The sequence below is a fragment of the Callithrix jacchus genome, chromosome 22 (genome assembly GCF_049354715.1).
Source record: "Callithrix jacchus isolate 240 chromosome 22, calJac240_pri, whole genome shotgun sequence".
NCBI lineage: Eukaryota > Metazoa > Chordata > Mammalia > Primates > Cebidae > Callithrix > Callithrix jacchus.
In genome coordinates, this window is record NC_133523.1 from 31,595,914 (window position 1) to 31,620,561 (window position 24,648).

Here is a 24,648-nt window from a genome sequence, read left to right on the forward strand (position 1 = left end):
GACATGCCTGTGAGCACGTCCAGCACAGATACCTTGGTTAAAGTATAGGCACATAGAATGTACTACGTGCCTGTAAGCATGGCATCTCCAACAGCTGCGTAAGATAGGGCTTAACAAAGAGTTATTAGCATACTTATGGTTTATTGTTTAACAAGAAGGAAAACTTTAAAGAGGAACTTTCCTACTTCCCACAGTGGTGCATGCCTGTAGTCCCAGCTGCTCGGGAGGCTAAGGCAGGAGGACGGCCTGAGCCCAGGAGTTTGAGTCTGCAGTGAGCTGTGATTGTACTCCAGCCTGGGAAACAGAGTAAGACTCAGTCACTAAAAAAGGCTGAGTGAGGTGTCTCATGTCTGTAATCCCAGCACTTTGGGAGGCCAAGGCGGGCAGATCACCTGAGGTCAGGAGCTCGAGACCAGCTTGGCCAACATGGCAAAACCCCTTCTTTACTAAAAATACAAAAATTAGCCAGGTGCGGTGGTGCACACCTGTAGTTCCAGCTACTTGGAAGGCTGAGGCAGGAGAATCACTTGAACTCAGGAGGAGGAGGTCGCAGTGAGCCTAGATTGTACCATTACACTCCAGCCTGGGCAACAGAGTCAGACTCCATTTCAAATAAATAAATAAGAGAAGAAAAAGAAAAAAAGGAGAAGGAAATAGCCAAGCCTCTTTCTTTCTCCACTCGTCTTGCTCTCAACTCCAGGCTGCTCCTTAAACAGGAGGTGACAACCTCCCTCACAAATTAAAAAAAAATTTCTTTTAATTTTGAAATAATTATCACAGGAAGTTGCAAAGTTAGAACAGGGAAGTCTGGCAGCAGCTGGGCTGAACACCGCTTCCCACCCTAGAGCTGGGTCTGCCTGGGGAGCGGGGAGGAAATGACAGTTGTCCCAAAGGGCCTCGCTGTGAAGCTCAGGCTGGGGCTGAGTAGCCAGAGGTGTGTGATTGAATGTCTCCAGGGAGTGCTGGGTCAGCAGGGCACATGACAATGTGTGGAATAATGACAGCTCACTTTTATGGAAAGCCAGTTCCAAAGCAGCCACCGTGCAAAGTGCCGTAGGGGCTGGGGACCTGTCACAGCACAGCCCTGACGTCGTAGCAGCAATCTTATTACCACCCTGGAAGGGGAAACTGAGGCAATGTCACAGCGGATTCACGGCAGAACTGGGACTGGAACCCAGGTCACTTTACTGCATGCTTGTCGTGGGATGTGCGGGTTGCTGAGTGTATCACGTGTGTGTCGCTAGCCCTGTGAGGAAGCCACTATCGTTGTTCTCGTCTTATTACAGTCCTGGGCAGAGGTCAGGGGCGAGGGGGACACAGCCAGGCTGGGCGTGGCCACCCAGGGCTCACAGGGACTCTGTTAGTTGCCTGGTTTCACTGCTTCTCTGGCAAGGGGCTGACAGTCAAGTCACCAAAAAAGGAGACCAATGACCTGTTTGGAGAAAAGGGCGAAGGAAAAGGGAAAGCGCAGAGGCTGCGTTCTCAGGGGTCCTGCTCCTCCTCCCTTGTCTTCTCCATGCAGCCCTTGGCCTCTGAAATCAAGACACATCCACAAGCCCGTGGTCCAATCTCCTCCTGTTACAAGACTATGAGCCAGGCCTGGCGCTGTGGACTGCAGAAACCTCAGCTTCTCCTCCTAGGTGAGGAGCAGGGATTCAAGTCCCAAAGGGTCCCCTGCCTGATACCTTTGGGGCCTGGTCACCTGGCCTGGAGTCCCACATTGAGATTGCTGGGATTAAAAAAAAATTATGGCTAGGTGCTGTGACTTGTGCCTGTAATTCTAGCATCTTGGAAGCCTGACGCAGCGGATCGCTTGAGGCCAGGAGTTCGAGACCAGAATGGGCAATGTAGAGAATCCCCAACTCAACAAAAAATAAAAACTAAATTAGCTGGGTGGTGCCTGTAGTTGTAGTTACTCGGGTGGCTGAGGATCACTTGAGCCCACCTCCAGTTCGAGGCTGCAAAGAAAAAAAATTTTTTTTAATTTTATTTTGAAATAAGTATAGATTCGCAGAAAGTTGCAAAGATAGAACAGAGAAGTCTGGTGTGTTCTTCACCCAGCGTGCCCTGATGGTTACTTTTTAAATCATTCGGGTCAATATCAAAACCAGGAATCTGACATCGGTATGATGTGTGTGTACAGTTCTATGCCATTCTATCACATCTAGATGAATATAACCACCACTGCAATCCAGATACAGAATTATTCTGTTACTACAAAGACCTCCCTCATGCTATGTGCCCTTCAGTCATACACTTTTCCCACCATCCCTAACCCCTGGCAACTTTTCATCTTCTCCACCTCTATCATTTTGTTATTTCAAAAATGTTACGACCAGGCGCGGTGGCTCACACCTGTAATCCCAGAGAGCAGGTGGATCACTTGAAGTCAAGAGTTCGAGACCAGCCTGGCCAACATGGTGAAACCCTGTCTCTACTAAAATACAAAAATTAGCCGGGCCTGGTGGTGGCAGGTGCCTGTAATCCCAGCTATTAAGAAGCTGAAGCAGGAGAATCATTTGGACCTGGGAGGCAGAGGTTGCAGCGAGTTGAGATCCTGCAACGGCACTCCAGCCTGAGCAATAGGGCGAAACTCCATCTCAAAAAACAAACAAAAAGAATGTTACAACACATGTGATCCTTGGAGACTGTTTGTTTTCACTTTCTGTACCGCTTTTCAGAATTCCCCAGGTTGTTGCCCGTCTCCTATTCACACCTCACTCCTTTCTATTGCTGCGTGGTACTCCATGGCATGGATGTATCATAATCACAATCTCATGGATGAGCAACTCACCTGTCGAAGGAGGCATTGGATGTTTCCAGTTTTGTTTTTTTGTTTTGTTTTGTTTCTTTTTGAGACAGAGTCTCGCTCTTGTTGCCCAGGCTAGAATGCAATGGTGCAATCTCAGCTCACCGCAACCTCCACCTCCCAAGTTCAAGCAGTTCTCCTGCCTTAGCCTCCCGAGAAGCGGGGATTACAGGCATGCGCCACCATGCTCAGGTAATGTATTTTTAGTAGAGATGGGGTTTCACCCTCTTGGCCAGGCTGGTCTTGAACTCCTGACCTCAGGTGATCGCGCCTCGGCCTCCCAAAGTGCTGGGATTACAGGCGTGAGCCACCATGCCCGGCCTGTTTCTAGTTTTTGGTTATTACAAATAAAGTTCTATGAATAATTGTGTGCGGGTTTTTGTGTGGCCATACTTTTTCATTTCTTGAGGATAAAATGCCCAGGAGTGCAATTGCTGGGTCATCTGGTAGGTATCTTTTGTTTAGTTTTTCAGGAAACTGACAAAATCTTTTCCAGAGTAGCTGGATCATTTTTGCATTCCCACCCACCCCATGTGAATGATTCAAGTTCACGGCATCCTCACCAGCGTTTGGTGTTGTCGTTATTGGTTTTTTAATTGTAGCTGTTCTAAAGTGATATCTTGTCACGGGTTTCAATTTGCATTTCACTAGTGGCTGGTGATGTGGGACATCTTTTCATGTGCTTATTTGCCTTCTGTATACCTTCCTCAGGAGCATGCGTCTTCATGTCTTTTGCCTGTTTTCTAATTGGACTGGTTTTTATTTATTTAGAGACAGAATCTCCATCTGTCACCCAGTCTGGAGTGTAGCTGGATCGAGGCTCACGGAAACCTCCGCCCCCTAGGCTCAGGTGACTCTCCTGCCTCAGCTTCCTGCGTAGCTGGGATTATAGGCACACACCACCACACCTTGCTAATTTTTGTATTTTGAGTAGAGATAGGGTTTTGCCATGTTGGCCAGGCTGGTCTCGAACTCCTGACCTCAGGTGATCCGCCTGCCTCAGCCTCCCAAAATGCTGGATTACAGGTGTGAGCCATCGCTCCCAACCTGGTTTTTACTGTATATACATGATATACTCACACCACACACATATATATGCACACACTATAGAATGTAAAGCTGTCATATATTACATATATGCTGCATATATAACAGCTTTGCTGAGATATGATTCATCACATGCCATAAAACACACCCATGTAAAATGTCCAACTGAATGGTCTTGAGTCTGTTCACTGAGTTTTACAACCATCACCACAACCAGTTTTAGAACATTTCATCACCCCAGAATAACCTCATGCCCATGAGCAGTCACACTTTCTTTCCTCACATTCCCCACCCACCACAGCCCTGTGCAACCACAAAATCTACTTCTGTCTCTACAGATTTGCCTTTTCTGAATATTTCATATGAATGGAATCACACAATATGTAACATTTTGTGACTGGCTTCTTTCACTTAATGTTTTCAAAGTTCATTCATTGCTGGGTGCGGGGGCTCACACCTGTAATCCCAGCACTTTGGGAGGCCAAGGTGGGTGGATCCCCTGAGGTCAGGAGTTCAGGACCAGCCTGGCCAACATGGTAAAACCCTGTCTCTACTAACAATATGAAAAATTAGCTGAATGTGGTGGTGTGCACCTGTAATCCCAGTTACTCAGGAGGTTGGGGCAGGTGAATCGCTTGAACCCTGGAGGCAGAGGTTGCAGTGAGCCAAGATCATGCTACTGCACTCCAGCCTGGGTGACAAGAGTGAAGCTCTATCTCAGAAAATAAAGAAATAAAAAGTTCATCCATGTTATAGCACCTATCAGTACCTCATTCTTTTTTATTATCAAATATTTCTTTCTTTTTTTTTTTTTTTTTAAGACAGAGTCTCCTTCTGTTGCCAGGCTGGAGTGCAGTGGCATGATCTCAGCTTACTGCAAACTCTGACTCCCAGGTTCAAGCAATTCTCCTGCCTCAGCCTCCAGAGTAGCTGGGATTACAGGTGCCCACCACTACACCCAGCTATTTTTTTGTATTTTTAGTAGAGACGGGGTTTTACCATGTTGGCCAGGATGGTCTCGAACTCCTGACTTCATGTGATTCCCCCGCATCAGCCTCCCAAAGTGCCGGGATTATAGGCATGAGCCACGGTACCCGGCCAAGATCTTTTTCCTTCTCGATATCTGTGTACTCCTCCCTCAGCGCCTGGGGGCTGCTGAAGCTTCCGTGCAGGTGTCCAGATTCCCCATCATTTATGCCTGTGATGGAAAGTAGTGGAAGTGGTAGTAACTGGATGGTGTCACTAAACTACAAATACTTTCAGGTGGGCTCGTGCCTTTCTCAGCGAGCTGGCAGTCCTCCTGCTTGGCTTGAGTCACTCACATTTCCTGAGAGCTGGGTAAAGGGGAGTTGTGGAGAAGCCTGTTCTGATCTGATATTGCAAACCCAGGCACGGAAAGGAATAACTGCCCGTAGATATTCTAGTCTTCCAATCTGAGTCCCAGCCCGCATCCCCTCCATCGTCTCTTCTCCACTCCCCAGGCCCCCGCAGAGCCACAGAGAAGCAGGGGGTGTGGCCGTGGAAGGTCAACCTCTCTGACCAGAGACTTTACTGTACTTCTCCTTTCACTCTCAGATGCTGCCAGGGTCCCTGAAGAGGGAAGACTCGCGGAAACAGGTAAAAACCATTTTGCTTTTATTTTGCATTTGACAGGCAAGTTATTATGGAGCAGCAGTTGGGCCAGGCTTACCTCCCAGAGCTGGGAACACAGCGGGGGCCTCCCTGGCTCTCTCTTACCTGTGTTACAACAGGTTTTAGACAGACCCCTGTCCTGAGTATCCACCTTGCCAGGCCTGGTGAGTTTTCCGAGAGTAGGGTAAGTTATTGGATGCCCAGGAAGGAAGAATGGAGCCAGGGAGGCCGGCCCCAAGATTCTGCAAGGCCCTCAACAAGGCAGGGCTGAGAAGGTCTGGACAGCATGGCCCTGTCCTGAGCCTCTGTGCATAATGACTGCTCTCCCTAACCTCCACCCCACCCTCAGCTGCCAAGACCAGCTTGGCTGTGGAGACCCCAACCCAGGTGGCACTGCAGGAATTAAGAAACAGACACACAGAGATAGAAAGCAAAGGTGAGACATCAGGGGACTTACAGCATTTCCAGCTGGGAGCCCAGAGCAGTCTCTGACCCATGTATTTATTCTTTACGTTCTAGCGACAAGTTTAACAAGCAGATGCTCTTTGCTCTTTCATAGGTTAAAGATAAACTCACCAGGCAGCTAGTGTATGTTCACTATAGGTTAAAGATAAACTAGAAAATACTCTTTATAAGGGAACAGAGGAAAGAATCACATATCCTGTGTTCAAAGAACTAATTCATCTGGTGTGAGACATATTCATATTGGTTACTGCTTTAGAACGTCTTAAGCAGTTTTCTGCTTTACGGGGCTGACTAGGTTTTCCTTGCCACCGCCCTCAGCAAACAATATGATATATCACACACGTCAGAATTTGCGCTCAATACTCAGCCTTCCATTCCTGGGCCTGGGGCCCTCCTCCTGTGCTCCAGAGACTCCTGGAGCGCCTTGAGGCAGCGCACAGTCCTGCTTTGGAGGTACCCATCTCCCACTCCTGCTGGGATACTCCAGCCCAGCCCAGAGGAGGGTGTGGCTAGAGGGTGCTGGCAGAGCAGGCACAATGGCCCGGCTCCTGGAGGCAAGTCTCAGCTGCATGGAATGGAGTCTAGTCCTTGCCACAGGTTCCCTTGTTACCCCTTAGGGAAACTTAAGGGGATTTCCAAGAGCACTGGCCCTGCAGCCCTGCAAAGTTTTTTATGCAGCATGTAAAATAGATCCCATGGCTGAAGAAGTGTGGACAATCTATTATACTATACTCGAGTCACCACATCTAGAGATTCATTGTATAGATAGAGTTTACTAAAAGGGTTTTAATGCCCTGCAGTAAGGAATCTAACTTAAGCCAGGTGCAGTGGCTCACGCCTGTAATCCCAACACTTTGGGAGGCCAAGTTGGGCGAATCACCTGAGGTCAGGAGTTTGAAACCAGCCTGGCCCCATGTGGCCAGAAGAGATAAACAGACAGAAAGGGGAACACCGATGCCTGGGAAACATTGGCGGGTGAGTGGGAGGGGCTTGGGTTGGTGCTGAGACCGGAGACACACTCTGCTGTCACATCCTTCGGGGTCCCCGGGGGCCAGCACAGAGGGACATGATCATGTAAATTGGGACTTAAATTTAACTCTATGTAAATATAACTCTGTGCAGAGGTCAGGGATGATAGAGGACATGTTCATTGCATAGAGGAAGAGAGAGATGGGCAGCAGTTGCAAAACCTAACCCACAGACAGGTTTTGTTGGACGAGCTCTGTATATTTTTAGTTTATTTATTTTTATTTTTTTCGAGATGGGTCTCGCTCTGTTGCTCAGGCTGGAGTGCAGTGGGGAGATCACCATGGGCTTGACTTCCTGGGCTCAAATGATCCTCCCACCTCAGCCTCTTGATTAGCTGAGACTGCAGGTGTGTGCCACCATGCCTGGCTAGTTTTTAAATTTTTTTGTAGACACCAGGTCTTGCTATGTTGCCCAGGCTGGTCTCAAACTCCTGACCTCAAGTAATCCTCCCACCTTGGCCACCTCTCCTGGTCTGTTTTTCTTCTGAAGTAGGACATTCCACATAGCAGCTTGGCTTCTTCTCTTAAAACAGTGGAAGATCAGACAGTGTGAGCTCAGTCAGGTTCTGTCTGGCAATAACTGGATGGAACTGAGACAGCCACCACCTTTAGAGGAGGCACAACTTTTGTCACCACCTGGTTGATTTCTGTTTCCTGCCTGGCCTGTGGGACATCTGAGGGGGACCTGTGGACCACATTCTCCCGAGACCTGCCAGACCCCTCAAAATGCTCTTCTGGCATTATACTTTGTTTTTTTTGTGTGTGTTTTGGGGTTTTGTTGTTGTTGTTGCGGTTTTTGAAACAGGGTCTTGCCTTGTTGACCAGGCTGGAGTGCAGTAGTGAGATCTTGGCCCACGGCAACCTCCACCTCCTGGGTTCAAGCAATTCTCCTGCCTCAGCCTCCTGGGTAGCTGAGATTACAGGTGTGCACCACCATGCCTGGCTGATTTTTTTTTTTTTTTTTGTATTTTTAGTAAAGATGGGGTTTTGGGCTGGGTGCCATAGCTCACACCTGTAATCCCAGCACTCTGGGAGGCCGAAGCGGGTGGACCACCTGAGGTTGGGAGTTCAAGACCAGCCTGACAAACATGGAGAAACCCCCATCTCTACTAAAAATACAAAATTAACCAGGCATGCTGGTGCATGCCTGTAATTCCAGCTACTCGGGAGGCTGAGGCAGGACAGTCATTTGAACCCTGAAAGCAGAGGTTGGGGTGAGCTGAGATCGCACCATTGCACTCCAGCCTGAGCAACAAGAGTGAAACTCGGTCTCAAACCAAAAAAAAAAGATGGTGATTCACCATGTTGGCCAGGCTGCTCTTGAAGTCCCGACCCCAAGTGATATGCCTGCCTTGGCCTCCCAAAGTATTGGGATTACAGGCATGAGCCACTGTGCTCGGCTAACCTATACTTTGTTACTGGCTTTAGAATTCTCTTTTACTTGATCTTTCAAACCAAATTTTGACCATGTCTGTCCCTGAGTATAATCCTTGATGAGTAGTACCAGGGAGAGCTCCGTGTTATCCAGGGCTTGACATTTGAGGCACTCAGTGGTCTGGTGCCACTCAAAGCCTGAGACCTGGGCAGAAATCTTATAAAATTAGAGATGGATGAATGAATGGATGGAAAAAAAGGAAGCAAGGGAGGAATGAAGGAAGAAAGGAAGAAGTTCCGGAAAGAGAGAGAGCCATGGAGCTCTCAGGTTGAAGGAGAAAAAACTCTGGGCTAGGAGCAGTGGCTCATGCCTGTAGTCCCAGCACTTTGGGAGGCTGAGGCAGGTGGTTCATGAGGTCAGGAGTTCAAGACCAGCCTGGCCAACATGGTGAAACCCCATCTCTACTAAAAATACAAAAATTAGTTGGGCGTGGTGGCACCTGCCTTTACCTGGCTACTTGGGGGGCTGAGGCCAGAGAAACACTTGAGCCTGGGAAGCAGAGGTTGCAGTGAGCTGAGATCACACCACTGCACTTCAGCCTGGGTGACAGAGTGAGACTCTGTCTCAAAAAAAAAAACAACCCAAAAATTAAAGAACTCCATGAGGATCCCAAATGCCATACAGACCCAGTCCTCCCCAATCCAGGGGAAGGGTCAGAGCTCAGTGGGTGAGCAAGAAAAGCCATGTGGAAGAAGTAAGCCACCAGACGCCTCAAAGACAAACTCTCCCCTGCTCAGGCTTCCTTCCGCCCAGACACGACACCATGCATCTCCTCGGCCCCTGGTTCCTGTTCCTGGGTAAGGACTGTGGCCTGGGCTGGTACTGGGGTTCTGGGATGTCAGTGGGCACTGGAGGAGCAGGAAAGACCTGGGCTGAGAGGTGTCAACATAGGGTAGGGTAGGGGTGGCAAGTGTGTGTAGATAAATGTCCGTACAAATATACATACAAATATGTATGTTTCCCATATATACATACGCTTCTCTCTTTGCATCCTGCTGTCTTTGTGACTCTCTGTATCTCTCCCACTATCTCCAGAGGGAATTCTTTAGTCTTTTGAAAGATCTCGGATAGGTGCGGTGGCTCATGCCTGTGACCTCACTTTGTGAGGCTGAGGCGGGAGGATCACTTGAGGTCAGGAGTTCAAGACCAGCCTGGGCAACATAGCAAGACCCTCCCATCTCTAAAAAGAATGAAAAATTAAACAAATTTAAAAATAAAGAATAGTTTTTAAAAGAAGGCTCTCATGCCCCCTCAATAATGCTTTCTGATCACTGTGGTGAGTTCCAGAATACTTGGCTTTCTCTGCCTCAAGTGATTGGCAATTTCAGCATCCCAAAGCCCTCTACGCCTGGGAGGGGGCCTGCGTCTGGATCCCCTGCACCTACAGAATCCCAGATTTCGATGATGCTCTGAAAACGTTTGTCCTGTTCCACAATCCTAACTATAACGACAAAACCAAGCGCTTCGAGGGGACCATACTCTATGAAAACAAAGAGGATGGAAAGTTTCCTTCTGAGCAAAGGGTGCAATTCCTGGAGCCTGACAGGAAGAACTGCACACTGAAAATCAACCCGGTATACGCCAATGACAGTGGTCTGCTGGGGCTGAGGATGGAATCCAAGAAAAATAATAAATGGATGGAAAAAACACACCTCAGTGTCTCTGGTAAGGCCTGCGGGGAGTGGGTCCTCTGCTCTGGGTAGGGGCGAGCTGGGGGCAGATAACACCTGACTCTTGGCACGGAGCTCACAAACTGAGCTGCCTGCAGGGCTCAGGCAGGGGTCGCTGGCGGGTGGTGATGGCGAGGTAGCAGCACTAGACGGAGCTGCGGGACCTCAGGCGTCCCACCTCACCCACAGCTCCTGCCCTTCCGGGACCTGTATTCTAAGGTTGTCGGATCTTCCAATCTTTCTCTCTTTCTTTCTCACCATGTAGTTTTCAGCTTTTGTGACAAACTTGTGTTTGGCCTTAGTGTTGGAGTCATCCAAGCACCACATCCCTTTAGTGGGGTGGGTCTGTGTGCAGCCAGCCTCGGCTCTTCCCCAGGCTGGACCACCCCCTTCAGACAGCGGGGTCTGAAGTTTCATCGCTCACCCCAAACATGGGGCTGCTCAGGGCTGCCCACCAAGGAAACCTAGTGTGAAAATGAGTGACCACACTCCCTCAGCTCCAGACCTGTTCAGTGGCTCAAATCCACCCCTACGTGTGCAATCCCATAACTGAACCTACCTTATAAAAATCACGAGATGCTCATTTTACTTTTTTTCTCTTCTTTTCCCCTTCCCCTTCCCTTCTTTTTATTTTTTTGAGATCGAGTTTCACTCTTGTTGCCTGGGCTGGCGTTCAATGGCTTGATCTCAACTCACGGCAGCCTCCACCTACCAGGTTTAAGCGATTCTCCTGCCTCAGCCTCCCAAGTAGCTGGGATTACAGGCATACACTACCACGCCCAGCTAATTTTGTATTTTTAGTAGAGCCAGGGTTTCTCCATGTTGGTCAGTCTGGTCTCAAACTCCCAACCTCAGGCGATCCACCCTCCTCAGCCTCCCAAAGTGCTGGGATTACAGGCATGAGCCACTGTGCCTGGCCTCCCTTCCCTTTTTATGAGACAGGGTCTTGCTCTGTCATCACCCAGGCTGGAGTGCCGTGGCGTGATCCCAGCTCACCACAACCTCCACCTCCCAGGTTTGAGTGATTCTTCTGTCTCAGCCTCCCGAGTAGCTGGGACTACAGGCGCCTGCCACCACGCTCAGCTAATTTTTATATTTTTAGTAGAGACGGGGTTTCACCATGTTGTCCAGGTTGGTCTCAAACTCCTGATCTTGTGATCTGCCTGTCTCAGCCTCCCAAAGTGCTGGGATTACAGGCATGAGCCACCGCACCTGGTCTTGGCTCATTAAATTTCTGTATGTCATCAAGGAGGTCTGTGAGACCTAAGGATCATTGTTCTTTGAAAGAAAGACAAGTTCATTTATCTTGCAGACCGCCCCCAGGAGGTGAGGATATAAATTAATCAATTATTAGTGAATTAATGGTTACCTGCTACTGAAATGACCAAACGCAACTAATCACGCTTGGAGGAAGGAAAGGACAAAGAGAAAAGAAAAGAAGTAAAATGAACATCTTAACTTTGTTTATAACACAGGCTCAGTTATAGCACCGCACACGTAGGGGCAGATTTGACCCATCAAACACAGGTGTGGGGTCTCTGCCCTAGGAGTGTGCTTACTCTGTTCCGCATCCTGCTTCCTGGATGGGTAGTTCTGAGCAGCCTTAAGTTTGGGGTGGGTGATGTAGCTCCAGACCCCGCTGTCTGAAATGGGTGGTCCAGCCTGGGGGAAAGCTGAGGCTGGCTGCACGCAGAGCCACCCCACTAAAGGAATGCCATGCTTGGATGGCTCCAATACTGAATGAAGCCAGGAAACCAACACAAGGTTGTCAAAGCCAAAAAGCACAGGAACTAAACTGGTAAAATACACTTAGAGGTGGTGGGAGTACAACCTTGCATCGTTCAGAAAGCGCACATCCGTCAATGAGAATGAAAGAAGCATAGATTACAATTCCCAAGGACGTTTAGTGTGGTCAAGGCCTTTCAGAGACTATTTCAAGTGAGCAAAAGCGATTCAAAGTGGAGAAAAGCAGGACTGGGCTGGGTGCAGTAGTTCCTGCCTGTAACCCCAGCACTTTGGGAGGCTGAGGTCGGAGGATCACTTGAGCCCAGGAGTTTGAGACCAGCCTGGGTAACATGGCAAGACCCTATCTCTACAAAAAAATTTAAAATCTAGCTAGATGTGGTGGTACATGCCTGTAGTCCCAGTTACTCAGGGGACTGAGATAAGAGGATTGCTTGAGCCCAGGAGGTCGAGGCTGCAGTAAGCTAGGATTGTGCCACTGTACTCCAGCCTGGGTGACAGAGCAAGACCCTGTCTCTAAAGAAAAAAAAAAAACAGGCCCGGCGTGGTGGCTTACACCTGTAATCCCAGGACTTTGGGAGGCCAAGGCAGGAGGATCACTTGAGGTCAGGAGTTCAAGATCAGCCTGGCCAACATGGTGAAATCCTGTCTCTACTAAAAATACAAAAAATTAGTTGGGCATGGTGGTGGGTGCCTGTAATCCCAGCTACTTGGGAGGCTGAGGCAGAGGGACCACTAGAATTGGGGAGGCGGAGGTTGCAGCAAGCTGAGATCGCACCACTGCACTCCAGCCTGGGTGACAGAGGGAGGTTCCATCCCTCCCCCCCCAAAAAAACAGCAGGACTGGAGAGAGGTGGAATGAAGTGGCAAGGGGTTCCTGAGGGGTGATCTGGGACAAGACATCTAGTCTCCCAGGCTCCAGCACGGTCTCTGTTCTTTTGCAGAAAAGCCCTTTCCACCTCATATCCAGCTCCCTCCAGAAATTCAAGAATCCCAGGAAATCACTCTGACCTGCTTGCTGAATTTCTCCTGCTATGGGTATCAGATCCGATTGCAGTGGTTCCTGGAGGGGGATTCAATGACACAGTCTGTTGTTACCCTGACCTCCTTGGTCCCTGACTCTGTCTTCACCCGGAGCGAGCTCAAGCTCAGGACACAGTGGAGTCACCACGGGAAGAACGTGACCTGCCAGCTCCACGATGCGAAAGGGAAGGTCCTCTCCAAAGACACAGTGCAACTGAATGTGAAGCGTGAGTCTCCCCAACACTCCTATGGGAAGGGCAGGGTCTTTGTCACCTTCTCCCCAGCCCCTCAGGTAGCACGCACCCAGGACACGGGGAAGCCTGCACAGACAGTGGTGTCCTCGCGCCCCGGTCACACTGACCTCCCTCTGGCACCACCCGCCTTGTCAGTCCTGGGGTTTTGGGAAATTGATTCAATTTAGCCTAACGTAATAAAATAGTCCATCCTTGGCCAGGCATGGTGGCTCATACCTGTAATCCCAGCACTTTGGAAGGCAGAGGCAGGTGGATCATGAGGTCAGGAGATGGAGACCATCCTGGCTAACATGGTGAAACCCCATCTCTACTAAAAATGCAAAAAATTAGCAAGGCGTGGTGGCGCGTGCCTGTAGTCTCAGCTACTCGGGAGGCTGAGGCAGGAGAATCACCTGAACCCAGGAGGCAGAGGTTGCCGTGACCCGAGACCTTGCCACTCACTGCACTCCAGCCTGGGCAACAGAGCCAGACTCCATCTCAAAAAAAAAAAAAAACGGTCCATCCTCAAGCAGCGACATGATTTGGGGATTATCTGATTAGGTCTCTTTGTTTCCCTCTTGGGGGGGATTTTTTATTTTGTGCCTCATTCATTCAATAAATATGTATCACAAACCTACTAGGTTCCAGGCCTTATTAGGGCTGCCAGCTGAGGGGGGGGGCACAGGGCAGGGGGCAGGGTGCAGCAGTGAGCAAAGCTCTTGCCCCACACGGAGCCAGCACTGCAGTGAAAGAGACAGACAACAAATGGATTAACAAAGAAATACAGAGCACGAGCCAAGACATTAGGATATGGAACAAAGCAATGTTAACAAAGAAATATACAACATTATTGTAGGTAGATTGTGTATTAGGAAAAAATAAGGCTGGGAGAGGGGAGTGATAGAGAGAGATCTCTTTAAGAAGGTGAGCACTTCAGCTGATTGGAACAGAGGGAGGGGCTGAGGCCAGCGAATATTTGAGAGAGGAGGATTTCAGGGGAAGAGAAGAGCATGTTCAAAGGCTTGAGGCAGGAGCTGGGAGTGGGAGGATCTCAGAGGCTGAGGGCCACATGTCAGGACAGGAGGCAGGAGATGGAGCAGGACTCCGGATCCCAAGGGCTGCAGTGAGGGTCTGGGATTCTGTGCAACGCGTGGAACCCACTTGTGGCTTCCCGCAGGATTGGCGAGGTCTGGTGGATGGTGTGAGGAACCCTGCATGCTGCTGGTGGAGACCAGCAGGCAGAGGAAGTGGGAGGGGGAAGCTGAAAGCCAAGTTAGGAGGCCGTGACCAGGCTGTGACCTGGGTCCCCGCTTGGTCAGAATAAAAGTCCTTTCCCCACATTCTGCCCTCTGAGAATTCCCCACCCCCTCCCGACTGCCCCTTTGCTCCTCCAGACGTCCCGCAATTGAAGATCAATGTCACTCCCAGTGAACCCACGGTAAGGGAGGGGGACTCTGTGACCATGACCTGCGAGGTCAGCAGCAGCAACCCGGACTACAGGACTGTATCCTGGCACAAGGATGGGGCCCTGCTGGAGGGACAGAACACACTCACGCTACAGCTGCCGGAAGTGACCAAGCACCAGAGTGGGACGTACTGCTGTCAGGCCTCCAATGACGTGGGCACAGGAATGTCAGGCCCAGTGGTTCTACAAGTGAAGTGTGAGGCCCTTGGAGCCGGGGGTGGGCCAGGCAGGGAGTTGGCAGGGGAGGACCCGGAGAGGGGAGACTCAGGGGTTCTTGGGGCCATGTGCTCAGGTTGAGGGGGTGCTCTCCTCACCTTCCCATTCGCCTCTGCCCCGTCTTCCAGATGCCCCAGAACCTTCCAGCGTTCAGATCTCCCCGTCACCGGCTGTGGAGGGAAATGAAGTCAAGTTTCTTTGCGCATCACAGGCCAATCCTCCTCCAACAAATTACACATGGTACCACAACGGGAAAGAAGTGCAGGGAAGGACAGAGGGGACATTCCGCATCCCTAAGGCCCTCCCCTGGCACACCGGGACTTATTCCTGCGTGGCAGAAAACCTTCTTGGTACTGGACAGAGGGGCCCGGGAGCTGAGCTGGATGTCCAGTGTGAGTAGCCATGCAGCCTCTGGTTCTAGGGAGAGACGATGGACACAGGGAGGGGGAACGCAGATGGGGCGCAGGGCATTCCCGGGTCCTAGAGTCAAGAGCAAGGAGCAGCCAGGGTCTCCTGACATGTCAGCTTCTCAGGGTAGGGGCTTTGTTGCTATTCACAGCTGCGTTCCCAGCTCCTAGCATAGGGCCTGGCTCACGGAAGGTACTCAGTAGATGCTTATTGAATGAATGAGGCCAGGCATGGTGGCTCACACCTGCAATCCCAGCTCTTTGGGAGGCGAAGGCAGGAGGGTCGCTTGAGCCCAGGAGTTTGAGACCAGTCTGGGTCACACACAGTGAGATACCATTTCTACAAAAAATGCAAAAATTAGCTGGGCGTGGTGGTGTGTGCCTGTGGTCCCAGCTACTGGGAGCGCCAAAGTGGGAGAATCGTTTGAGCCCAGGAGCGTGAGGCTGCAGTAAGCTGTGTTCCTGCTACTGCACTCCAGCCTGGGTCAGAGAGCAAGACTCGGGTCTCAAAAGAAAAGAAAATGCTGGGGCTGGGATTACAGGTGTGGGCCAGGCATGGTGGCTTGCACCTGCAATCCCAGCACTTTGGGAGGCTGAGGCAGGCGGATCACTTGAGGCCAGGAGTTTGAGTCCAGCCTGGGCAACATGGTAAAACCTCATCTCTACAAAAAAATTTAGCCTCTCATGGGTGCGTGCCTGTAATCTCAGCTACCCAGGAGGGTAAGGTGGCAGGATCATCTGAGGCGGGGCGGGCAAGGCTGCGGTGAGCGAGTGATCACACCGCTGCACTCCAGCCTGGTGACTGAGTGAGACTGTCTCAAAAAAAAGGAATAAATTGGCTAGTTATGGTGGTTCATGCCTGTAATCCCAGCACTTTGGGAGGCTGAGGCGAGTGGATTACCTGAGGTCAAGAGTTCGAGATCAGCCTGGCCAACATGGCGAAACCCTGTCTCTACTAAAAATACAAAACACTAGCTGGACGTGGTGGCAGGCACCTGTAATCCCAGGTACTCGGGAGGCTAAGGCAGGAAAATCACTTGAACCTGGGAGGCGGAATTTGCAGTGAGCTGAGATGGTGCCGCTGCACTCCAGCCTGGGGGATGGAAGAGTAAGACTCTGTCTCTAAAAAAAAAAAAAAAAAAGAATGATTAAGTGCAAGATACCAGGACTCCATGAGGGACACAGAGACTTAGTGTCCCTAGGCAGTGGCTGAGTCTCAAAAGAGGCCTTGAAATTTTTGGTGAGAACTGGGGCAACATGCCTCGTTACGCCTCCATTGTGAGACCCTGGTTAACACAGTGAATCTCATCACTGAGTAGAGCACAGGACAAAGAGAATGCATAGATTTGATCCTTGACCCTCAGATGTCATATGTGCTGACAGGACACGGGTGCCCACATCCTGAGCATCTCAGACAGCTGGTTGTATGACCACAGCAGCCGCAGCGGTCTTTGTGCAACATTTGCCACACCACACTCTCCTCTAAGGGCACCATCTCATTTCCTACTTGGAACAATTCCAGGAGGTTAGGAACCCACCCCCTCGAACTCTCAGGATGCCCCCCTCCTGCCACCCAACCCCTGCTGCCTTTTGGTTTTGAGATAGAGTCTAGCTCTGTTGCTCAGGCTGGAGTGCAGTGGCAGGATCTCAGCTCACTGCAACCTCTGCCTCCCAGGTTCAAGATTCTCCTGCCTCAGCCTCCTGAGTAGCGAGGACTACAGACATGCACCACTATGCATAGCTAAGTTTTAAAACTTTTAGTAGAGACAGGCTTTGCTGTGTTGGCCAGGCTGGTCTCGAACTCCTGACCTCAGGTGATCCACTCACCTCGGCCTCCCAAAGTGCTGGGATTACAGGTGTGATCCACCATGCACAGCCTCAGGACCCCATTTGACAGATGCGTAAACTGAGACCTGAAGCTCATGCCGGTGCGCCTCTCAGCAGCCATCTGGCTCAGGTGCTGTGCTCTGGACCCCTGCACCAAACCACAGCCAGGCCGGAGAGCCAGGTCAGGGTTTCTGTCCTCACACAGATGCAGAAAGGAAGCACAAGCGTCCTTTCAATTACTTTAGGACCTGTGCGGATGCCCGGGGCAGGTAGTGGAAGAAGAGGAAGCAAGAGGGAAGGGGTACTAAGGACAACTGGCTGTTCTTTACTCACGTCTCCGGTTTTCTTCCAGATCCTCCCAAGGAGGTGACCACAGTGATTCAAAACCCCACGTCGATTCGAGAAGGAGACACGGTGACCCTTTCCTGTAACTACAATTCCAGTAACCCCGGCGTTACCTGGTATGCATGGAGAACTGGTAGCACCCGGGAGGAGTCATCGTCTGGGGTGCTGGAGATCCAAAACATTGCCTGGAACAACAACGTCATCAGCTGTGCAGCTTGTAACCACTGGTGCTCGTGGGGCTCCCAGGTCACCCTGAATGTCCAGTGTGAGTCCCCGGGCTGGGCAGGGGGATCTGGGAGGTAGCCTGGCTGGGACATGGGGATGGAAGGTGACGAGGCTGGAGCCTGGGCCAGTGTCTTCGACGAAATTGAGGGTTAGGAGCCTGACCTCAGGGCCAAGGGGAGGGGAGGCCTGGGGACAGCAAGAGGGACAGGGAACGGTGAGGTCAGCTTGGGACCGTTGCCCTCCAGATGCCCCCAGAGGCGTGTGGGTCCGGAAAATCAAGCCCCTTGCCGAGATTTACTCTGGGAACTCAGTCAGCCTCCAATGTGGCTTCGCAAGCAGCCATCCCAAAGAAGTTCATTTCCTCTGGAAGAAAAATGGCAACGTTCTGGGGGAAGAGAGTGAGCTGAACTTTGACTCCATCTCCCCAGAAGACGCCGGGAGTTACAGCTGCTGGGTGAAGAACTCTGCAGGACAGACGGCATCTGAGCCCTGGCCGCTCCAAGTGCTGTGTGAGTGGGGGCTGGAGCTTGGGAGTGGAGCAGAGCAGGGACCAGCAACCTGCCTGGTGGTGACCTCCCCCTTTCCCCCCACCCGCTGTGCAGATGCACCCCGGAGGCTGCGTGTGTCCATGAGCCCAGGGAACCAAGTGATGGAGGGGAGGAGGGCAGCCCTGACCTGTGAGAGCGATGCCAACCCTCCCATCTCCCACTACACCTGGTTTGACCAGAATAATCGAACCTTCCACTACCCCGGCCAGACGCTGAGATTGGAGCCAGTGGAGGTGGAGCACTCGGGAGCTTACTGGTGCCGGGGGACCAACAGTGTGGGCGAGGGCCACTCGCCCCTCAGCACCCTCACTGTCTACTGTAAGGCCTCTTCCTGCTCTTGTTCTTGGTGGTGATGGTTCTTCTTTCTTCTTCTTCGCCCCCTTCTCCTCCTCCTCCTTCTCCTCCTCCTCCTTTTCCTCCTCCTCCTTCTCCTCCCCCTCCTTCTCCTCCTCCTCCTTCTCTTCCTCCTCCTCCTCCTCGTCCTCCTTCTCCTCGTCCTCCTCCTTCTCCTCCTCCTCCTCCCCCTCCTCCTCCTCCCCCTCCTCCTCCTCCCCCTTCTCCTCCTCCTTCTTCTCCTTCTCCTCCTCCTCCTTCTCCTCCTCCTTCTCCTTCTCCTCCCCTCTTTCTCCTCCTCCTCCCCCTCCCCCTTCTCCTTCTCCTCCTCCTTCTCCTCCTCCTCTTTCTCCTCCTCCCCCTTCTCCTCCTCCTCCTTCTTCTCCTTCTCCTCCTCCTCCTTTTCCTCCTCCTCCTCCTCCTTCTCCTTCTCCTTCTCCTCCTTCTCCTCCTCCTCCTCCCCCTCTTCCTCCCCCTCTTCCTCCTCCTCGTTCTCCTCCTCCTTCTCCTCCTTTCCTCCTCCTTCTCCTCCTCCTCCTTCTCCTCCTTCTCCTCCTCCTCCTCCTTCTCCTCCTTCTCCTCCTTCTCCTCCTTCTCCTCCTCCTTCTCCTCCTCCTCCTTCTTCTCCTCCTTCTCCTCCTTCTCCTCCTTCTCCTCCTCCTTCTCCTTCTCCTCCCCTCCTTCTCCTCCTCCTCCCCCTCCCCCTTCTCCTTCTCCTCCTCCTTCTCCTCCTCCTCCTCCTTCCCCTCCCCCTCCTCCTTCTCCTCCTCCTCTTTCTCCTCCTCCTCCTTCTCCTCCTCCTCCTTCTTCTCCTCCTCCTTTTCCTCCTCCTCCTCCTCCTTCTCCTTCTCCTTCTCCTCCTCCTCCTCCCCCTCTTCCTCCCCCTCTTCCTCCTCCTCGTTCTCCTCCTCCTTCTCCTCCTTTCCTCCTCCTTCTCCTCCTCCTCCTTCTCCTCCTTCTCCTCCTCCTCCTCCTCCTCCTTCTCCTCCTTCTCCTCCTTCTCCTCCTTCTCCTCCTCCTTCTCCTCCTCCTCCTTCTTCTCCTTCTCCTCCTTCTCCTCCTCCTTCTCCTCCTCCTCCTTCTTCTCCTTCTCCTCCTCCTCCTTCTTCTCCTTCTCCTCCTCCTCCTTCTTCTCCTTCTCCTCCTCCTCCTTCTTCTCCTTCTTCTCCTCCTCCTTCTTCTCCTCCTCTTCCTTCTCCTCCTCCTCCTTCTTTCTTCTGTCTTCTTTCCTCTTCTCTTTTTCTTCTTCCTCTTGTTCCTTCTCCTCCTCCTTCTCTTTCTCCTCCTCCTCCTCTTCTTTTTTCTTCTTCTTTTCCTCCTCTTACTTCTTTCTTCTTCTGCTTCTTCCTTTTTTTTTTTTGTTTTTTTGAGACAGTCTCACTCTTGTCACCCAGGGTGGAGTATAGTGGCTCAATCTGGGCTCACTGCAACCTCTGCCTCCCGGGTTCAAGCTATTGTCCTGCCTCAGCCTCCTGAGCAGCTGGATCACAGGCATGTGCCACCATGCCCAGCTAATTTTTGTATTTTTAGTAGAGATGGGGTTTCACCATATTGACCACACTGATCTCGAACTCCTGACCTTGTGATCCGCCTGCCTTGGCTTCCCAAAGTGCTGGGATTACAGGCGTGAGCCACTGCACCCAACTCCTTGTTTTTATCCTTTAAGATGTCAGTGATTTTTATTCCCCAAACAGGGTCTCACCCTGTTGCACAGGCTGTCGTGCAGTGACACAATCTCAGCTCCTGCCTCGACCCCCTGGGCTCAAGTGGTTCTCCTGCCTCGGCCTCCAGAGTAGTAGACTTGGGAGATTTTTAAGCAGATCATATAAGCACATGGTGAAAATATAAAATGTAAGCATGAAAGGGTCAGTAGTGGAAAGACAGATGTTGCTCACTCTTGATCCCCGAGGACTCATCCCCACCACAGGTCCCCACTGCACACAGTTGCCCCACCTTCCCCGGGGGTGTTTTTCACATGCACAATTCACATACAGGGGTCTGTGTCTACACATCATTCCTAGTGACACAGACCAGGCAGAGCTCACACTTTGCCCAGGACTTTTCTTTGCTTTTTTCCATGGAATAATACCACTTGGACATTGTTCTGTATCTGTGCATACACAGGGTGCCTAAAGTCTGCAGGCAGCGCAAGGTGGCTCACACCTATAATCTCAACACTTTGAGGGGCGGAGGTGGGAGGATCTCTTGAGCCCAGGAGTTCGAGACCAGCCTGGACAACATAGCCTATACCTCATAGCCAGACCTGGTCTCTACAAAATACACCAAAATATATACACATTAAAAGTAAAACAATAACAAAAAGAAGAGTCTGGAAGCATAGAGAACATATTTGATTAATTTATTGTACTTTTGCAGATTAACGATTGGAAACATGGCCTTAAATTTAGGGAACCTGGCCGGGCGCAGTGGCTCGACACCTGTAATCCCAACACTTTGGGAGGCCGAAGCGGGTGGATCACTTGAGGCCAGGAGCTCAAGACCAGCCTGGCTGACATGGTGAAACCCCATCTCTACTAAAGATATAAAAATTAGCCGGGCGTGGTGATGTGCACCTGTAATCCCAGCTACTTGGGAGGCTGAGGCAGGGGAATCTCTTGAACCAGGGAGGCGTAGGTTGCAGTGAGCCGAGATCATGCCACTGGACTCCAGCCTGGGCAACAGAGCGAGAGTCTGTCTCAATCAATCAATCAACGTAGGGAACTGTCACCAGCACAGCCGAAGACCAAAGGAAAACATCTGGAACATATCTGGAAATGTCACAGACACACCCCATCATATAAAAAACTGTTCCCTGGGTCTCCCCTTTGCAGACAGCCTGAGACCCGCCTCTTTTTCCCAGAGCCGTGCAGCCCTTTCGTATGAAGGTTGCATACGTTTTCCTCCCAGCACCCTCTTAAGGGCTAAGGTCTGCAGCCTCTTGTTTTGGGCATGCCTGCAAGGACAGCTGCAAGATGCATTCCACGTGGAATTGCTGGGTGGAAGACGGGCATTTTTGGAGCTGATCACACAGCCACACTGCCATAAAGAGCTGCACCCATTCATGCAGGTGCGGGTCACAGGCTCTGGACGTGCCGCGTCTGTGGGAAAAGTAGCTCCTCAGAATTAGTGCCTCTCTCTTAACAGGAGGCCCAGAGCAGGCAGGAGTAGGTGTCGCCCTCTTCCTCTGCACCCCTCTCGCATGCATGCAGGGGAGAAGGACGGGGCTGGCTGCAGAGAGAAGTCCAGGATGCCTTCCAGGCAAAGGCTGCCAGGCAGAACTGGCTCCTCAGCTAATTAAGGTCTCTCCTTTCTTTCTCCACCCAGATAGCCCAGAGACCATCGCCAGGCAAGTGGCCCTGTTTCTCGGGTCCTGCCTGGCCATCCTCATCCTGGCGATCTGTGGGTTCAAGCTCCAGCAACGGTGAGCTCCTACCACCGCCCACCTCCTCCTCTCTCCCTTGGCAGAGGCCTGTGTCCAGTTGCTCCATCTTGAAGCCTCCAGCCTGTGGAGTCCCTGACCCTCACACATGTGCCTTTATTTCTCAGTTGGGAGAGGACACAGAGCCAGCAGGGGCTTCAGGAGAATTCCAGTGGCCAGAGCTTCTTTGTGAGGAATAAAAAGGTAGGATGGGGCTGGGCACAGTGGCTCACGCCTGTAATCCCAGAACGTTGGGAGGCCATGGCAGGTGGATCACCTGAGGTTGGGAGTTCGAGACCAGCATGGTCAACATGGTGAAACCCTGTCTCTACTAAAAATATTTTTTAAATTAGCCGGGTGTGGTGGTGCATGCCTGTAATTCCAGCTACTCAGGAGGCTGAGGCATGAGAATCACTTGAACCCAGGAGGCAGAGGTTGCAGTAAGCCAAGAATGCACCACTGCACTCCAGCCTGGGCAACAGAGCCAGACTCTGCCTCAAAAAAAAAAAAAAAAAAAGGCAAAAGTAGAATGGGAGAAAGGTGAATGCAGGGCAGACTGTGAAGCAAAGTGGGGAAATGAGGTGAAGGAGGGGAATAAAATGTCCTCTGGAGAGACCTGGGCTGTCAGAGGACAGGGAAGGGGACGAGGGTAGGGGAACAGGTGGTTGGCACTTCACCCACGCCTCCCTTCCAGGTTAGAAGGGCCCCCCTCTCGGAAGGCCCCCACTCCCTGGGATGCTACAATCCGATGATGGAAGATGTCATTAGCTATGCCACCCTACAATTTCCTGAGACGGATACACCACGAACTGGGTACTGAGGGCACTGGGAGGGTGGCCCGGCACCCTGAGGGGGAGGTGAGAGGAAAAGCTCTTGTCCTGCCTACCCTCTTTGTGCCAGGCCCATGCCAGGCACCACGATACACGCCTCATTCCCACTCCATAACAAGCCTCTGGGTAAGGGCCAGTCTCCAGAAGTGCGCATGCCCAGTCCATCCTTATCACGGAGGTCAAGACCTCGTGATACACACTCATGCCTACTCCCTCCACACACATTTGCAAGAGCTCCTACTGTGAGCTTTGGGCACTGGGGAGACAGCAGGTCTTACAGAAGAGGCTGACGTTGGGGTGCTGCTGGGGGAGCAGTGGCTCACGTCTGTAATCCCACACTTTGAGAAGCTGAGATGGGTGGATCAGGAGGTCAGGAGTTCGAGACCAGCCTGACCAAAATGGTGAAACCCTGTCTCTAGTAAAACTGCAAAAATTAGTTGGGCATGGTGGCAGGTGCCTGTAACCCTAGCTACTCAGGAGGATGAGGCAGGAGAATCACTTTAACCCAGGAGGTGGAGGTTGAGGTGACCACACCATTGCACTCCAGCCTGGGTGACAGAGCAAGACTCCGTCTCAAAAAAAAAAGAAAAAAGAAAAAGGGAGAGAGAGAGAAAGGAGAGTTCATGAGAAATGCTTCATGTGTGGTTGTCTATCTGCCCTCTTTCTCAGAGATGCAGAGTCCTCAGAGATTCAGAGACCTCCCCGAGACCGCGATGACTCAGTCATTTATTCAGTGTTGCAGAAGCGGCAAGCGGTAAGGAGGGTGGGGCTGTGGAAGGCTGGGGGCGGGGGCCTGGCCTCGGCGGGGGGTCCCGCATGGAAGGGCTTAGGTGATGGCAGAAGTTGGGTGTTGGAGACGGTTGCTCCGGAAGAGCTGGTGAGAGCCAGGCAGGCACCTCCGGGTCCCGGATGCCGGCACGCCCGCCTGGGCTTTTGGACCCCTGGGTGGAATGGAGGAGAGGATTCGGAGGAAAGCAGCGGTGGGAGGCTGGCGGCAGCAGGGCCAGGCTGACCACCACGCGGCTTTCTCAGGACGACTATGAGAACGTGGTTCCAGATTTTCCAGAGGATGAGGGAATTCATTACTCGGAGCTGATTCGGTTTGGGGTCGGGGAGCGGCCTCAGGCACCGGAAAACGTGGACTACGTAATCCTCAAGCACTGACGCCGGACGCCCTACTGGGAGCAGCAGGGGCCAGGGAAGTCCCAGAGCTTCCCCAGACGCCACCACACGGCTTCCTCCTTCGTGCACACGCACACACATTCACATCTGCACATACACACACTGCAGAGAACCTTGTGCCTGGCGCAGAGCCAGTCTTTCTGAGTGAGGGTAACCCCAACCCTCCACTCTCCTTGCTGCCCAGAAGCCCATCTAAAGGCTTGCCCCAAGATGCTCACCTTCCTGTGCCCCGCCCCCGGCCCACAGGCTGCCACCTGTCCCTCTAACCCCCACCCCCACCCCACCCCAGCTGCTTGTGTCCCTCTGGGATCTGCCCGTCATCATTTTTCCTTTCCTCCTCCATCTCTTTGGCCTGCTACCCCTGATCTGACATCCCCACTCACGAATCTTACGCCCAGTTTCTGCCTCTTGGGGGTAAGCCCAGGAAAGAACAGAAATAAGGTAGGAAGGGGCCCAGTCCTGGCCTGGCTTCTCCTCTGGAAGCGAGGCATTGCATGGGGAGCATATGCCACAGCGGCTCCTCGCCTCCGGGAACTCCGGGTTTGACATGGACACACTGGTGTGGATAAACATGTGATGGAGACAGAGCTCACAATAAAAATGGCTCAGATGCCACTTCAAAGAACCAGTGAACGCTTTTCAGTCTGTGGAGTCAGAGTGGGGAAGAGCAGAGGGGGAAGGCTTAATGGGGCCTGGTGGGGAAGGGAATGGAGTCACACTGGTTTAGTGATCAAATCAGCAGATTAGAGAGTCCAGTGTCTTGTTAG

General features: G+C 51.8%; 1 protein-coding gene and 1 pseudogene across 6 annotated transcripts; both read left to right on the forward strand.

Moving 5' to 3' along the window:
• Window positions 1-5,429: 5,429 nt before the first annotated feature.
• Window positions 5,430-24,506, forward strand: CD22 (CD22 molecule). 6 transcript variants are annotated; one of them, XM_035285947.3, is made up of 14 exons: window positions 5,430-5,473; window positions 9,154-9,213; window positions 9,698-10,081; window positions 12,774-13,079; window positions 14,480-14,746; window positions 14,895-15,158; window positions 17,353-17,610; window positions 17,816-18,079; window positions 18,173-18,436; window positions 21,776-21,872; window positions 21,998-22,073; window positions 22,564-22,682; window positions 23,369-23,453; window positions 23,732-24,506. In XM_035285947.3, exons 2-14 carry the CDS (start codon window positions 9,180-9,182, stop codon window positions 23,861-23,863), a joined length of 2,550 nt encoding a protein of 849 aa, XP_035141838.2. In that variant the 5' UTR covers window positions 5,430-5,473; window positions 9,154-9,179; the 3' UTR covers window positions 23,864-24,506. The 6 variants fall into 6 exon arrangements, with proteins under 6 accessions (XP_035141838.2, XP_035141839.2, XP_078215165.1 ...); XM_078359039.1 differs by having other exon boundaries at window positions 5,434-5,473; window positions 9,704-10,081; XM_035285948.3 differs by lacking the exon at window positions 9,154-9,213 and having other exon boundaries at window positions 9,704-10,081.
• On the forward strand, window positions 5,432-6,718 carry LOC144580725 (uncharacterized; annotated as a pseudogene).
• Window positions 24,507-24,648: the final 142 nt, after the last annotated feature.

What these genes read in the sequence shown, in the direction of transcription:
- CD22 (XM_035285945.3), top strand. Translation starts at nt 9,030, where the DNA reads ATGCCATACAGACCCAGTCCTCCCCAATCCAGGGGAAGGGTCAGAGCT. An exon ending in CCCCTGGTTCCTGTTCCTGG is followed by an intron (nt 9,214 to 9,697) that starts GTAAGGACTGTG and finishes CACTGTGGTGAG; the next exon opens with TTCCAGAATACTTGGCTTTC. An exon ending in TGTTGCAGAAGCGGCAAGCG is followed by an intron (nt 23,454 to 23,731) that starts GTAAGGAGGGTG and finishes CGGCTTTCTCAG; the next exon opens with GACGACTATGAGAACGTGGT.